Source organism: Oreochromis aureus, linkage group 16 (genome assembly GCF_013358895.1).
Source record: "Oreochromis aureus strain Israel breed Guangdong linkage group 16, ZZ_aureus, whole genome shotgun sequence".
Lineage (NCBI taxonomy): Eukaryota > Metazoa > Chordata > Actinopteri > Cichliformes > Cichlidae > Oreochromis > Oreochromis aureus.
In genome coordinates, this window is record NC_052957.1 from 32,528,610 (window position 1) to 32,543,683 (window position 15,074).

The window sequence follows — 15,074 nt, forward strand, 5'->3', positions numbered from 1 at the left end:
AGGAAGGCCAGACAAGACACAGCAGCAGCCATCACAGAGAGAGAGGAAGAGAAGGAGGTGGAGAGGGAGACGGGGGTTAGTGTGACAGGTGGGGAAACAAGGGTTACAGAGACCATCATGCACATAGAGGAGAATACAAGGACAGGTATAGGCTACAGGTTACACACAGAGAGAGACACACATTGATCTTCAGGTCAGAGACACATTCAGACGGCCTCACAGGATCTAAGAGAGAAAGTGCAACAAGGCAAACGGCGCAACACAACACAGCTTGAATTAAATGGACGTTTCACACTGTAGGATGATTAGGATTTTTACAGGGACGCAGATAAATAAAGCTGTCATCAAATTAATCCATTATTATGGTTCTGTAATGTTTACATGGACGTTTTAATGAGAGGAATGGAAACGTACATTTATTTAGAGGTAAAGTTCGTTTACATTTATAGGCTCTGCTAATAATCCAGCAGATTACTTTGATTGTTCATCTATAGAAATATTCTGCATTTGCATTAAATATAATGGAATGAAGTAAGCACCACAAAAACTGAACAAAACTCAACAGTCATTTCTTTTTGAAACATTGTGATTACTTGGTAGTTTCATGTAGGAACTGGGATTTCTTTTGGCACACCACCCTGAGCTAAAGTCACCACGGCACCATGAAAACACCAAAGTCATCCAGTAAAGATGGCGTCCACCATGAAACTGCTCACAGCTACTTTTTTTGGAGTAACCTAGTTATTATTTCTGAAGGAGACATTACTGGTAAATTCTTGGATGTATTTCCGAGAAGGCATTTTCTCTAAAACTGGTGGACTCGTGCTAAAGTCGTGCACATTTCTTCCCGACCTGAAACATTTACTCAGTTTAGCTTCTTAAAAATGATCATTTTCAGTTTCTCATCCGAACTGCTCATTTTAATGTTATTTCTTTAGACAAAACAAGCCTGCAAAGTCATAATTAAAAAAAATGTGGAAATTAACAAAAAAGTCTTTAAAGAATATTTGAAACGGTCTGTTTCCATAGTACTGAAGTATAACTCGTACCGAGTCCAGGCTGCCCATACACGTGTACGCTTTCTTTCACAATTTGATTATGTATCCACATGATTATCAGAGTTAGAACTACAAATGCATAGCTAACAGGAAATCACTCTTGAGATCCACGGTATGAAGGATTTTAAAATCCAAGATTTAGCTCTGGGTGCCGCAAACACAGCACTCCTGACCAAACCCAGCACTGCAGCTGCACAACACACAAACACATGTAAATTACTTCTTTGTTGTTTGCTTCAGCAGCTCAGCAGAGCCATGTGAGGAGCCCAGTTTCATCCACACACAAGCGCCAGCGCCTTGTTAAATCATCAAGTTATCTGGAAGAACTCGGGTCTTTTCCCAACTTTTGTTTAATGCAAAGTTTTTGGGAAAAAAAAGTTTAACAGATGATATAAGAAGAAAATTATTTTACAGCCCAAAGCAACACGGAAACGTCCTGATGTAAACAAGACAACTGCTGAAAGAGGAGAATTCACAGGGATGCACTGTGTCCGGAGGGAAAATGAGTAATGAGACTGAGGCCTTGTCTTTTCAGGAGCATTGTGACCTGAATTTGGCCGGAGCTGAACATGTGCCTGTGCAGAACAACAGCTGGACTCAACCCTCCCTGAAGTTACACTCCAAGATGAAATTAAGACAACAGAAGTCCTCAGTCAGCACACTGAGGGCAACGTGCACATATGTAGAAATGCTGATTCAGCGTTCTTGGAACAAAAAACAATAGCAAATAATTTCACTTTTTTAGACAGAAGCACATAGAACACTGTTTGTGTTTGATTGACTCAAAATGCTGTACATGAAAATAGCATCCGTTCATGCATTTTTTTATCAGCTGTTGCTAGCTAGTTATTATTTACCAGTTCACCCACCTCCGCTCTGTAGGCGCTTGCTGAGTGGCTACACTCTGTGCTTGTGAGCTCGACTTCCTGTTCTCTGTGGACACGCTCTGATGTAGCTGACGAGTACATGTAAAGAATGCTTCCTGTGACAGCAGGAACAAAAGGACTAAAGACCAACTAATGTATCAGCTGATGTTAGCTGATGCCAATCTATTAGTGTCTATATCTACTTTTTAAATAAATAAATATGAGCTGGGAGAAACCTCCTTCAGCGAGGTTATGAGTGTTGAATTTGGATAATTTGTCCACCAGAGGATGTACCACATGTTGCCAACACGTGTTTGAAGTGCCACAAACACAACAGCCAGCTGATCGTATCAGGTCAGGCAGACAAATATTAGAGAGATCTATTTATGTTTTGTATCTGTGAATAAGACAAGAAAGATCATAGGACAATATATCAGAATATTGAATTTTTAAATCAGCAAATTTTGTTACTAATCTTAGAAAATACTGGCAATCGCCAAGGCCACCGCTCAGGTATCAATTTCAGAATACTAGCTGACTTCCTTCTTGAGTTATTGCATTCAGAAAATGTTCAGAAAACATGACCTCTGACCTTGAGGTCGAGGTCAAACTCATCCGAGATTATTATTAGACACACTTATGGTATCAATTTGAACTTCTCGTTGCCTCGTTCTCGACTTTTCGCATTTACAAACATTTACCTTATTTCAAGCTTTGGCTAACTTGGAAACTGTAGCACTACAGGCCAGAAAATAAGGCAAAGCTAAGTGGGTCCCCTTTAACTAAGTCCATCATGCACCATTTCCCAGTTAGCTACCTGACGACAGTAGCTTCCGGCAGCAGTCAGAGTGCGCATTCAAGGCAGCCAGGTGAAGAGGAAACATCCCGTGGACTCCTCGCCTTTGGAGAACGACATGGGTATCTCTTTATTTACATAACACGTCATTGTAATCAATAAAATTCTCAACAAGTCAACAAGCAAACAAACCTGGTGCAGTCGGCTCCGCTGGTGATAAGCGTGTTGATGAGGAGCTCGTGGCCGTAGCGAGCAGCAATGTGAAGGGGAGTGTTGCCATCCTTGTCCACACTGTCGATCTCTCCGCCTGAAACAAAGCGCGAACAAACAATGACACTGTGGAGTTAAGGTAGCTTCAAGACACCGCGAGACAAACACAAGCATAAAGAAGTCTCACCGTTCTGGATGAGGGTCTGGGAGCGAGTGAACCGTCCGTGAACCGCAGTCATGTGGAGAGGACTCTTTCCATCCCGACTCTAACATGGAAAGAGAAGAAAAAGAGGTTTTGACTGAAACACGCACTTTAGACTTCAGTGTTTTTAATGAGCACCCTTAGCAGAAAAACACCCCCAAAGCGTAATGTTGCCACTTCTGTGCTCGACTCTGGGGACGGTGTTCTTTGGGTCACATTCAGCATTCTCTAGAATATCTTCAACATTCTGCAATTCTGTCATTCAACATTCTAGAATCTTGGTAATATTTATCATTTAACATTCTGTAACTTCCCTTTGCCTTTGGTGGACAAACATCAACATCAGCAATCATAAGATAACTGAAGGGTGTTTCTCCTGTCTCTGCTTTACTTTGTAAAATTTAATTAATCGATAAATAGCCACTGTTCATTTATTTTAACACTTTAAAATCATTTTCAAGAAAGCCCAAAATATTTACTTAAAAGGTTTTTAGATTTAGCATTTAGCATGTTGCACCAACTAGCATGTCCACAGCATGTCTTTATCCTGTCTTCCTTCTCTCACCCCAACCGGTCGCAGCAGATGGCCCCGCCCCTCCCTGAGCCTGGTTCTGCCGGAGGTTTCTTCCTGTTAAAAGGGAGTTTTTCCTTCCCACTGTCGCCAAAGTTCTTGCTCATAGGGGGTCATATGATTGTTGGGTTTTTCTCTGTATGTATTATTGTAGGGTCTACCTTACAATATAAAGCACCTTGAGGCGACTGTTGTTGTGATTTGGCGCTGTATAAATAAAATTGAATTGAACTGAACTACTCGAACTGTCGACACAGAAACTTCAGGTTCAATTGCAGCAGCACTCGTTTACCACAGAATACTAAAACACCTCTTAAGGTGTCTAAACTTAAGTCAATATTTTTTTATTCCATAAAAGTAAAAATAAGCATCACCATTACCCTCGATGTACAATAATAGCTGGGCTCTAGTCTTGCCAGTAACTATATTTCTCTGTACCTGTACATTGACATCGGCCCCATTGTTGACCAGGAACTCCAGGCAGAGCGCTCCGTGTGTGGAGGCAGCAGCAAAGTGCAGCGGGGTGAAGCCTTTGTTGTTGGGCTGGCTGACATTGGCCCCGTAATCAATCAGCTCACTGACAACAGCGTCCTGACCATTGAAACAGGCCACGTGTAGAGGCGTGTTTCCAAATGCATTGGGCTCATCTATCTGTGGTGAGAGAAAACAGAAACATCCTCACGACCACGTAAACATGAAAGGCAGGGCGTCTCTTTGAAGGAGCAAAGGGAAAACGACACGATCAGCTCAACTTGACTCGTACGTGCCAAATCAGTTATTAATCCATTAAAAAGCAATAAAGCTAGTAAAAAATATTTAGGGTATATTTGGGTTAAATAATAGTTTATGTTTAGATAAAAGTAATCGAATGTATGCTTATGCTATATGCTAGCTAAAAGAAGTGAACTAAATGATTCGCTTACTGAGGTCAGCAGCAGATTTCTGAGGTATATAAGAATGACTTGGCTCTAACTTGTGAACGATGCAATGAATGCTGGTCATGTTAGGATTGGTCTGTTCACTCAGGAAGGGGACTGTCTCTCTATCTCTGTTTGTAGGGTATTCTGAAGTAAACAATCAGGCGTATGAGTGACACATAGAAGGAATGTTTTGAGGATTTCTTTTTAGATTCAAGTAAAATCTGACTCTCTGAATCCTTTTTTTTCTCTTTTGTTTAGTTAGTGGTAGTTTTCACATTGAAACAGCAGGGGTACAGTGATGGCATTTTGAAAAGCTGGAGTGGGATCTAACTACTCCTCTGCACGACGTCCTCTCTACTGTGAGGGATCACTCGAAGCACTCGAAGTGAAAGTAAACTTCTGATTGTATTTTTGTTTGTGATGTGGACTGTTTGAAAATTAGGGACAAAAGCGTGTGTGGGCGTGTGTTTACGTGGGTGTATGTGTGCTGACCTCAACAGACAGGTTGAGCAGGTGTTTGACGACCGCAATCTGTCCACTGGAGGCTGCCGTGTGAAGCGGAGTGTATCCTCGTTTGTCTTTACAGCTGATCTCTGCGCCTTTGCTTACCAGCAGGCCCACCACATCCAAGTGACCTAAAGGGGGATTATAAAAAATACTGACGCTCAGCTGATTGGTCGTCCTTTTCACTGAAGCACTGCTCTGATGAAGCGCTGATGTCTTTGTAGACCTTAGAGGTTGTTGTTATGTTTTTGTTGGTAGGTTTTTGTTATGTTTGGACTGGTTTTCCATTTCCTTTATCTCTGTGACATGTGCTTAACAACCTTCACTTCTGTCTCTTACCCATGAAAGCTGCCCAGTGCAGAGCTCGGCCATCCTTTTTATCGAAGGCATTGATGTTGGCTCCTTTAGTGAGGAGAAGGTTTACCATCTGACAAATAAACAGAGAGGACATGAGAAGGAAATATTAGAGGGAGGTGTCTGTACGTGCGCAACAGGATGTGTGAGCGGGCGGATCTTTTTATAACAGCTTTGTAAATCCATCTCATCTCTCGGCCCAGTCTCTGCATTAAAACACCGGAGGGCCTATCGAGCAGAAACGAAGGCACCGTCCATTCAGCTCCGCTCCACAAATCTGCCGCCTCTCATTGTTAATTTTAGATCTGGTGAATGATTCTGTCTAAGATGAGGAGTGCTTCAAAATGCACAGCCCACTTAATAATCCCAGTGACACAGCTGCACTCGCCCACCTGTTTCCTTCAACCAAGCTATTCAACCAGAACAGCACAAAGGACGGTTACGTCACAGCCTGTTTATTTGTGAACTGCAGTGTGAAGCGCAACCGAGTGCAGCCCCACTCTGCAGCTAACGTGCTGATCATTTACTTCCAGTGCTTAAAAAGACGGCTCCAGGCTGCTTTACCTCAGTGTGGCCGTTGAGGGCAGCGTGGTGGAGGGCAGTGCGTCCGCCACGATCTGACACGTTGACGCTGCTCAGCAGTGGGATGATGATCTCAGCGCATCGCAGCGCGTTATTCGCTGCAGCGACATGCAGCGGCGTCTGCCAGTTCTTGTCCCGCGCGTTCACGTCAGCAGAGTGGCGGATCAAGACTCGAACAGCCTCCTGAGGAAGAATTTGGAATTTTGCACATACCTGAATCATGTGACACCTGAACGAATGCAGTGCAGAGCTCCTTTGTTAGACATAGACATGGTATAAGCCTGCAGATACACTGATCAGTCAACTGATATCTCAGAACATTATTTAACTAATGAAAGTAATGCCATTAGAGCAGGGTAAGAAGCTTCGTCTTTGTAAATCCCCTCCTGACTAATGCACTGAGACAGGTTTTACTTCAGCTCTTTTCTTTAGATAGCGCTGGCTAAGTGGTGCTAATCTTTGAAATGGGAGAAATTTTTTTAAAGTGGTTTATAAACAAATAAAGAGTTTTCTTGTAACGATGTGAGTTTAGGTTATTTAACAGAAGACACTCCCACTGAAATGTCACATGAAGCTCCGTATAGGCATCAGTGATTTTATAATTAGCCTCGCTAATGTTAAAATTAATATTAAAATTATCATATATTATTTATTCTAATCTTTTTAGTATATTCACCTCATTTAAGGATTTCCTCATACTTCATGCTGCTTTTCCTATAACAGTATTTATTCTCAGTAATCAGCACATCAGTGAGAATACAGTTAAAACTGTAACACGTCCTAGGCCTGTTTAACATTAACTGATCAATATATTTTCTGTATATAAAGCACAAAAGTCCACAACTTATTTCCTTATATTTGGCTTTCAGGGAACCAGACTTGGACTAGTTAATCGAATTAGAAGAAAGTAAATGATAAATGGACTGATTCTTATATAGCGCTTTTCTACTCTGAGCACTCAAAGTACTTTGCAACACAGCTAAATAATATTAGTTGGTCATTAGAAAGACTATAGAACTGGACTGCAGGTGGCAATTCATCCATTTGATTCATATTACAGCAGCTCCTGAGCGAATGCATATGGTGCAATAAAAGTCGTTTTGGAAGTACATTTTTTCTTTAAAATCTACACTTTTATTTAAATATACTTGAGTAGGGTTACATGTCAGGTGTGTTGCAGCAGGGACACATGGAAAAGCTTCAGGATACCAGCCCTCGAGTTTGTCTGTTCTAAGTGCTTACTGTCTAACATTCATATGCATTCATTCTCTGAATGGATGCAACATGAGAGCAACATGGGGTTTTAAACACAAAAACTAGACGAGGACTTGAAAAAACAAAATTGCCGTCACACTGATAATAAGTGCGACCTGAATATCTATAAATGGGCACACAGCCAGTGCAGCCTTCAGCTAGTCCTGCTATGATGAATTACCAGTATGGATACTGGGAGTTATGCAGCCAATGAACTGCTGTAACCCAGATTCCTTAAGTTGGGGAACAGTGTGAGTTCTGGTTGAGACCTAAAAAGAAAAGTCATCTGTCTGCTTTCATGTAAATACAACGAGGTTCCCTGACTGCACTGCCCGACTCGATGCTGTTTTGGGAAAAAGGTCTGTGTGTGTGTGTGTGTGTGTGTGTGTGTGTGTGTGTGTGTGTGTGTGTGTGTGTGTGTGTGTGTGTGTGTGTGTGTGTGTGTGTGTGTGTGTTTTCACCTCACTCCGAGATGCAACAGCGCGATGGAGAGGGGTCAGCCACATGTTATCTTTGGCGTTGACACGTGCCCCTGCAGAGCGGAAACACAGCATGGCAAACACGGAAAAGATGTAACTTCACGTTTACAAAGCAGTCCGGAAATTTCCTCACAGCTACAGGAAACACAGGCTTTCCACTTCCATCAACTAACATGAGCCTTAAATCCATCCATATGGTAATTACTTTCGCCAGAAAATGATGAAGCATATTGCGCCGCCCACGATCTTCTGTGACAGTCAGGACGTTAGTGGCTGGGCTACGTAAAGTTTTAGGCAATTTAATATTATCAAAACAACGTTGGGTTTGTTTGTTTGTTGTTAAATTGGACATGAGCTAACTGTATTTTATCTGGGATGCTTTAAATGTCGTAAGGCTCCACATCTACATTCATTCAATAAAAAACAACAACAAAAACAGCTGAAATCTGGAAGAAAGACGTGGCGTGTTTTACCCGAGAGGATGAGGAGTTCGGTGATCTCGCCATCGCCCAGGAAGGCTGCTGCATGCAGCGGAGTGCGCTTCTCTGCATCCTGATGGAGGAACAGTGGTGCATTATGAGACAAGTGACCCTTCCACACATGAGCACATGTCACACAGTTACAGTCCTAATTGTCTCCTGGCATTTTTCCCTCTGTGATGGTTTCTGTTATCTGTTTGTATGACTCTGCGGCTGTTTGATCGAGTCTCTGTGGTTGTTGTCGTCGGGGGTTTGCCCCTTTGTGGCTGTGTCTGTGTCTCTGTGTGGCAGTTTGAGGTGTCTTTATGTTTCTTTGGGGGTGTTTTTTGTCTATGTGTGGCTCTTTTGCACATCCTTGTAGTTGTTCTGCATTGCCAGTCTGCACAGCAACATTTAGAGCGCTCTGTGGAGTTTTCCTGTAAACACAAAAACCTCTGTTTACATTTACCAAACATACAGTGCACCATCAACAAATGGATCTGATAAACAAATCTATAAGTATTTTAAATCCAGTGCTATTTCCATTCATGCAGCTGGTATGAGGTCACAGATGAGTAGAGGATCAGTGACCTCGTGCTCATTGAATAAATGCCCATCACACTGGCCGTGTGGGCTGACTTAAGCAGAGAGGACAGCCCCGACATGTGTTGTGTATTTATACCCATATGAGCAGATGTGTAAATAAACACTCACCCTGAACTCTGGTTTTACTGACTCTTAACTTGCAGCCCAAATTCCCTCACTCTAAAACAGGAAGTGGGGGTGGAACGAAGAAGAAGGTGGTTGCCACCGAGTCCAGTTTTATTTCCCTAAAAGCTGACTTTGGGCAAAGGAAACTTTTTCTGCACTGAAACATGCACGCTTACAGACGATGGAGAGAACACAAGTGCTCTGTGTGAATATTCGTGTGCAGGATGAACAGAGTTATGGTGAAGCCACTTAAATGAGATTGATATCCTTTATAAATACAGCACATGCAGGGTGAGCTTTTTATCATGTGTCACTTATACACATCTGTCATGTATTAAACCAAGAGCTAAAAAAAAGAGCTCACTCTTCCTCCTTCACACATTAGGAGGTGCCACTTCACATACCTGCATACAGTTTATTTGTGAATACAAACCATCTACTCTGTGGAAAATATGAATAGGTGAGTGTTTCACATGCACAGAGGTATCTTAGAGACAGAATGCCTGTTTGGTGTCCGTGTGACCTTACCAGAGCATTGATGTCTTCAGACTTGTATATGAGCATACGGATCTCTTCAGAATCTCCACTGAAGATTGCCTGGATGAGAGGAGGCTGTGGGGACGAGAAAGAAAACAGTCACGTGACCACTACGGACGTTACAAAAGGCTATGATCCTTCCCACGGTATGAAGTGCTGCCTATGTGTACTTAAAGCTGCAGCGTGTACAAAAACTGCAGACTGTACACAAAAGAAATCCAGGCCTGCCCTCACTTCTTATATCTCCCGTTTCTCTGTCTCACAGAGAAACTACTGTGGAAAATTCTTGGTAGATACACATCACAAAAATAAAAAAGGGTTCAGTGTGGAGGTTATGTCTCCGATGCCCCTATTATTCTTTTCAGGATGAGAGAGGTGAGGTAAATACAGGCCCAAACAGCAGATATCAGAGGCTTTTGAGGAATGCAAAAAACACAAAAAACTGGGACAACATGTCGCAGACGTAAAGGCGAATTTTTAGGTTCGGGTTCATGCAGGTTTTGCTAAACAGTACTAAAGCCAAATATGTTCTTTAAATGTTTGTATTAAATAAATAAATAGATTTAACAATGACTAAACCAAAAATTCAAAATTCGAATGAGTGGAATAGCAGCCAGTGTCCAAAGGAAAACCCTGAAAAGGAACACTTTGACAAATTAGAACAAGTTCTGGTTCTTTGGAAGCAAAGTATGGGAATATCTTTTTATTCCTGATTACATTTCTCTTAATGATTAACCTGTATTAAAAAGAGCATGGATTAAATTTTGAAAAACAATGGATCTATGCACAGATGTTACACAGACTAATAACTTTTTAAAACTGTATCTCTATTTTCTACTTTAGCCTTTCTTACTATGGAGATAACAAGCTACAATTGCAGGTAATGTATCCAGTTTAGGTTCAGTTTATCTCATTCTGCTTAATCTATTACATCATCAGCTAGCTTTATTTTGTTTAGGTTGTTGTATCTAATGCAGCGGTCTCTAACCCCCACTATTACCGGTCTGTTAGTCGTCTGGTACCGGGCCGGGAGAGTTGTGTGAAATTTATGGTTTTCAGGGTTTTTATCGTTGACTCGGTTTCCCTGGGTCTTTTCGCGTGTTGTAGTTGTGTGTCTTATTTTGAAAGAAATGTTTATGCGTTACCATAGCGACCAGAGAGCATTAACAGGCAGAGAGGAGGATGTTACTCTCAGTGTTGTTGGCACATTACAGGAGGACGCTGCTAATAAAGTTACACAGTTACACAGTGAATTCATGTTTATTATTATATTTACAAAATACCACAGTTTTTGTCTCGGTCATATCATTTTATTTTGTTGTATTTATCCGCGACACCTTAAAGGCCGGTCCGTGAAAATAATGTCTGACATTAAACCGGTCCGTGGCGCAAAAAAGGTTGGGGACCGCTGGTCTAATGTATGCTAATCACTCATTATCACTGGTGTTATACTATTTGGGCTAAAATAGCAGGTGATGTTAGCTTGTTCAGGCTAGCAAAGAAGCTAACTATTAGTTTTTTTGTTATTTTGTTATTATGTTATATTGCTATGATATCATTGTCATAGCAACATCATTAGCAGGTTGATATCATTACAATACAACATTTTTTAATAAAGCATTAATATCTAAATATGTTTCTTTATTGTTATTTTATAATAATAAATAATAATAATAATAATATATATATATATATATATATATATATATATATATATATATATATATATATATATATATATATATATATATATATATATATATATATATATATATTATTAATATTTTGAAGGGAAATTTGTATTGGGGAACAAGAGTAACAGGATGCTAAGGACTACCAGTTTTTAGAAAATGATTTTTTTTAAAGAAAACAGCAAATGCTCCCATTTGAAAACGTGAAAACAAACAGATATAGCTCCTTTACTTAAATAAAATTATTCTAAAAAATGTCTCAATTTAAAAATTTGCAAAATTGAAACCGAAATGTAGATTATGTGTAGATTGTGCTCATTGTGTTATTTATGAACCAGGCTGAGCAGAGGGAGGCCTCACTTCACTTCCTGTGTGTTTCTGCTACTCCTGCCTCACTTCCTGTTACACAGTCTCTCCTTCTCAGAAACCTGAGAGAGGAACCAACCACAGAGAAGTTTTTCACTTCTGCTTTAAAAATACAGCACGCCACAACACTTCTTCCTCATCTGACTGTTTCATTCCCCTGAATGTAATTCTGCTGCAGCATCCATCATCTCACTCACTGCTGAGAGTGAAGGCAGACACGTGTGTGCAGCATGTCGCAGGACTGTAGCTGTTACTTTTACTTGCAGCACACAGGAGTTGCTTTTCTACCACACTAATGTTTAAAGTTCTGATCAGATCTAATGTGTAACACAGACAGAGTCACACAATAATGCAAATAAGCTCATCTATGCTCGTTTCTAAACTCAGAAGGTTGCAGTGATGGAGTCAGGATTATAGGCATATTTAGCTCGATGCTTAGCGGCTGTAACAAAAACACTCAGCTGGCATCTCTCAGGAGCTGGCTGGTACTGCCACAAGCAAGGCAACAATTCACAGGATGTGTCAGGGGAATACCTTAGTAGAAAAGCTAGTGTCCTCTGTTGGCAACTCTAGTAAATAAATCCAATAACTCAGAGAAATGCTAAGTGAGAAATGCACTGAAGCTTGAGGAACACAGATTTAGACAGGAAATGACATCAGCACTTGGCTTTCTGCACTAGTCTTCCTGGTATATCATCCCCACAGGCTATTTCAAACACAGGAGGTCATTATTGCAGCTTGCACACATTCACGCACGCAAACACACAAACACACTTCCCATTAGCCTTAAGGCAGAACCAATGTGACCCACATCCCATTAGTAACCAATAACGATGAGAAAATGCTCTTCAACGTGCAGTGTCAGCCTGCCAGTAACAGCCAAACATATTTGGCCATAAAGTACGCTTTTTGTGTTAAGGATCTAATAATTATATATTTCCAATAAGAGTCACACTTTTTCTATTCTCAAGTTCAAGTGTGTCAACTGTTTAAAATGCCCAAACTCTATAAATCAGAGAAATCAAACACGTGCTCACACAAGAGCTACTAGAAGAAAGACATTGCAGTAACTCTGAAAACTGATGAATATTTTTACTACTTCTTTCTAAGTATGTGCTGATTTCTGTTAATGACTATTCTGTCCCTAACAAGGTCATGCTCTCAACTCACTTGGAAAATGTTATGTAATGAAATCAGCACAGAAGTTGTTTTCAGCACTTTTTTCAAACGTATTTAAACTTACTGGTATAGAGACGTATGGAGATATTTAGCAAATGGGTAGATGATGAGGGATAAGTTAAAGAGGAACAAAAGCCAAAAAATGCAAGTACTGTCAAGCTGCATCTACAAAGGAAGAGATTTGCAGCAGTGTGGTGACTACAGACCAAAGAAAGTAAGTGACGTTCAGCAGTTTCAAGTGACTACGGGCAAAAAACAGAAAAAAACAAACCCACTAGTGCCTTGAAGTAGGCATGTCCCAATATAAACCTATCTCAACTTTGAGGTGTGCAACCAATGAGACTGCAGAACACATATGACTCTGTAATAAATACATTAAAGGTTACCTAGGCAACTGCAGTCTGGAGAGTTCAGTAGCTCAAATATGCACATATGTGACACGTCTCTGTTCACTTAAACTAACAACACAAGACAATGTTGATGTCTTTAAATGTTACTGTTCCATGACATCCACACCTGGTGTAATCCTCTACAAAGGCCTGGACTTAACAACAGGTTATAGTGATGCGGGAGATGTTTTTAACACTAGTAAGTAGTCAGGAGCCATTGTTGTTTGTGAAGTAGCAATGCTGTGAAAGATGAAAAAGATCTTTTTTGTAAATCTATGCATGATTCAAAATCGAGGATTATCCATGGTAAGAAACCGCACACTCATGGGCAACAAGCTGTCAATAAGGAGTCAATAGCCAATGAGCACGCAATTTCACAGTCAAACCTGCTCATGCTTGGTACGTCCATTTCTTTGCAACAGCAGAAACAATCATCTTGAGACGTCGAAACAGATTTCACCAACCAATGGGTGACATACACCAACTGCGTCTATGGTTTTGGCGAACTCAACTACGGTTCATAAGGTGACCTGGAAGCTCCTTGTAACTTTTAAGTAGCTTTTGCTGTATGTGAACTGTGACATTTAAATCATGTACACAAATCTCACAAACACCAATATTCCTACATTCACTAATGTACAAATGTTGTCCAGTTTAGATTCATCAATCAATTCAATTCAATTCAATTTTATTTATATAGCGCCAAATCACAACAACAGTCGCCTTATATTGTACAGTAGATAGCACAATAATACATACAGAGAAAAACCAACAATCATATGACCCCTATGAGCAAGCACTTTGGCGACAGTGGGAAGGAAAAACTCCCTTTAACAGGAAGAAACCTCCAGCAGAACCAGGCTCAGGGAGGGACGGGGCCATCTGCTGCGATTGGTTGGGGTGAAGAAGGAAAAAACAGGATAAAGACATGCTGTGGAAGAGAGACAGAGATTAATAACAGATATGATTCGATGCAGAGGGTCTATTAACACATACTGAGTGAGAAAGGTGACTGAAAGGAAAAACTCAATGCATCATGGGAATCCCCGGCAGCCTACGTCTATTGCAGCATAACTAAGGTAGGATTCAGGGTCACCTGGTCCAGCCCTAACTATATGCTTTAGCAAAAGGAAAGTTTGAAGCCTAATCTTGAAAGTAGAGATAGTGTCTGTCTCCCGAATCCAAACTGGAAGCTGGTTCCACAGAAGAGGGGCCTGAAAACTGAAGGCTCTGCCTCCCATTCTACTTTTAAAATACTGTAGGAACAACAAGTAGGCCTGCAGTGTGAGAGCAAAGTGCTCTAATAGGGTGATATGCCACTACAAGGTCATTAAGATAAGATGGGGCCTGATTATTTAAGACCTTGTATGTGAGGAGCAGGATTTTGAATTCAATTCTGGATTTAACAGGAAGCCAATGAAGGGAAGCCAAAACAGGAGAAATATGCTCTCTCTTTCTAGTCCCTGTCAGGACTCTTGCTGCAGCATTTTGGATTAGCTGAAGGCTTTTCAGGGAGTTTTAGGACATCCTGATAATAATGAATTACAGTAGTCCAGCCTGGAAGTAATAAATGCATGAACTAGTTTTTCAGCATCACTCTGAGACAGGATATTTCTAACTTTTAGAGATGTTGCACAAATGGAAGAAAGCAGTCTTACATATTTGTTTAATATGTGCGTTGAAGGACATGTCCTGGTCAAAAATGACTCAAGGTTCCTCACAGCATTACTGGAGGCCAAGGTAATGCCATCCAGAGTAAGAATCTGCTTAGATACCATATTTCTAAGATTTTCAGGGCCGAGTACAATAACCTCAGTTTGATCTGAATTAAGAAGCAGAAAGTTAGCGGCCATCCAGGTCTTTATGTCTTTAAGACATTCCTGCAGTTTAACTAATTGGTATGTGTTACCTGGCTTCATGGATAGATAGAGCTGCGTGTCATCTGCA

At 40.8% G+C, this 15,074-nt stretch overlaps 1 protein-coding gene across 1 annotated transcript in view; it reads right to left on the reverse strand.

Annotated features, from left to right (window-relative positions):
• Positions 1-15,074, reverse strand: part of ankrd44 (ankyrin repeat domain 44) — a 31,084-nt gene that overhangs the window by 11,893 nt on the left and 4,117 nt on the right. The window contains exons 2-13 of the mRNA XM_039599813.1: positions 9,494-9,577; positions 8,270-8,348; positions 7,779-7,849; positions 6,046-6,246; positions 5,467-5,554; positions 5,116-5,258; positions 4,142-4,354; positions 3,118-3,196; positions 2,913-3,027; positions 2,742-2,824; positions 1,928-2,040; positions 221-225 (exon numbers count right to left, since the gene is read on the reverse strand). Of these exons, the coding sequence (XP_039455747.1) occupies positions 221-225; positions 1,928-2,040; positions 2,742-2,824; positions 2,913-3,027; positions 3,118-3,196; positions 4,142-4,354; positions 5,116-5,258; positions 5,467-5,554; positions 6,046-6,246; positions 7,779-7,849; positions 8,270-8,348; positions 9,494-9,577 (1,274 nt within the window). The remainder of the gene's footprint in view (positions 1-220; positions 226-1,927; positions 2,041-2,741; positions 2,825-2,912; positions 3,028-3,117; positions 3,197-4,141; positions 4,355-5,115; positions 5,259-5,466; positions 5,555-6,045; positions 6,247-7,778; positions 7,850-8,269; positions 8,349-9,493; positions 9,578-15,074) is intronic.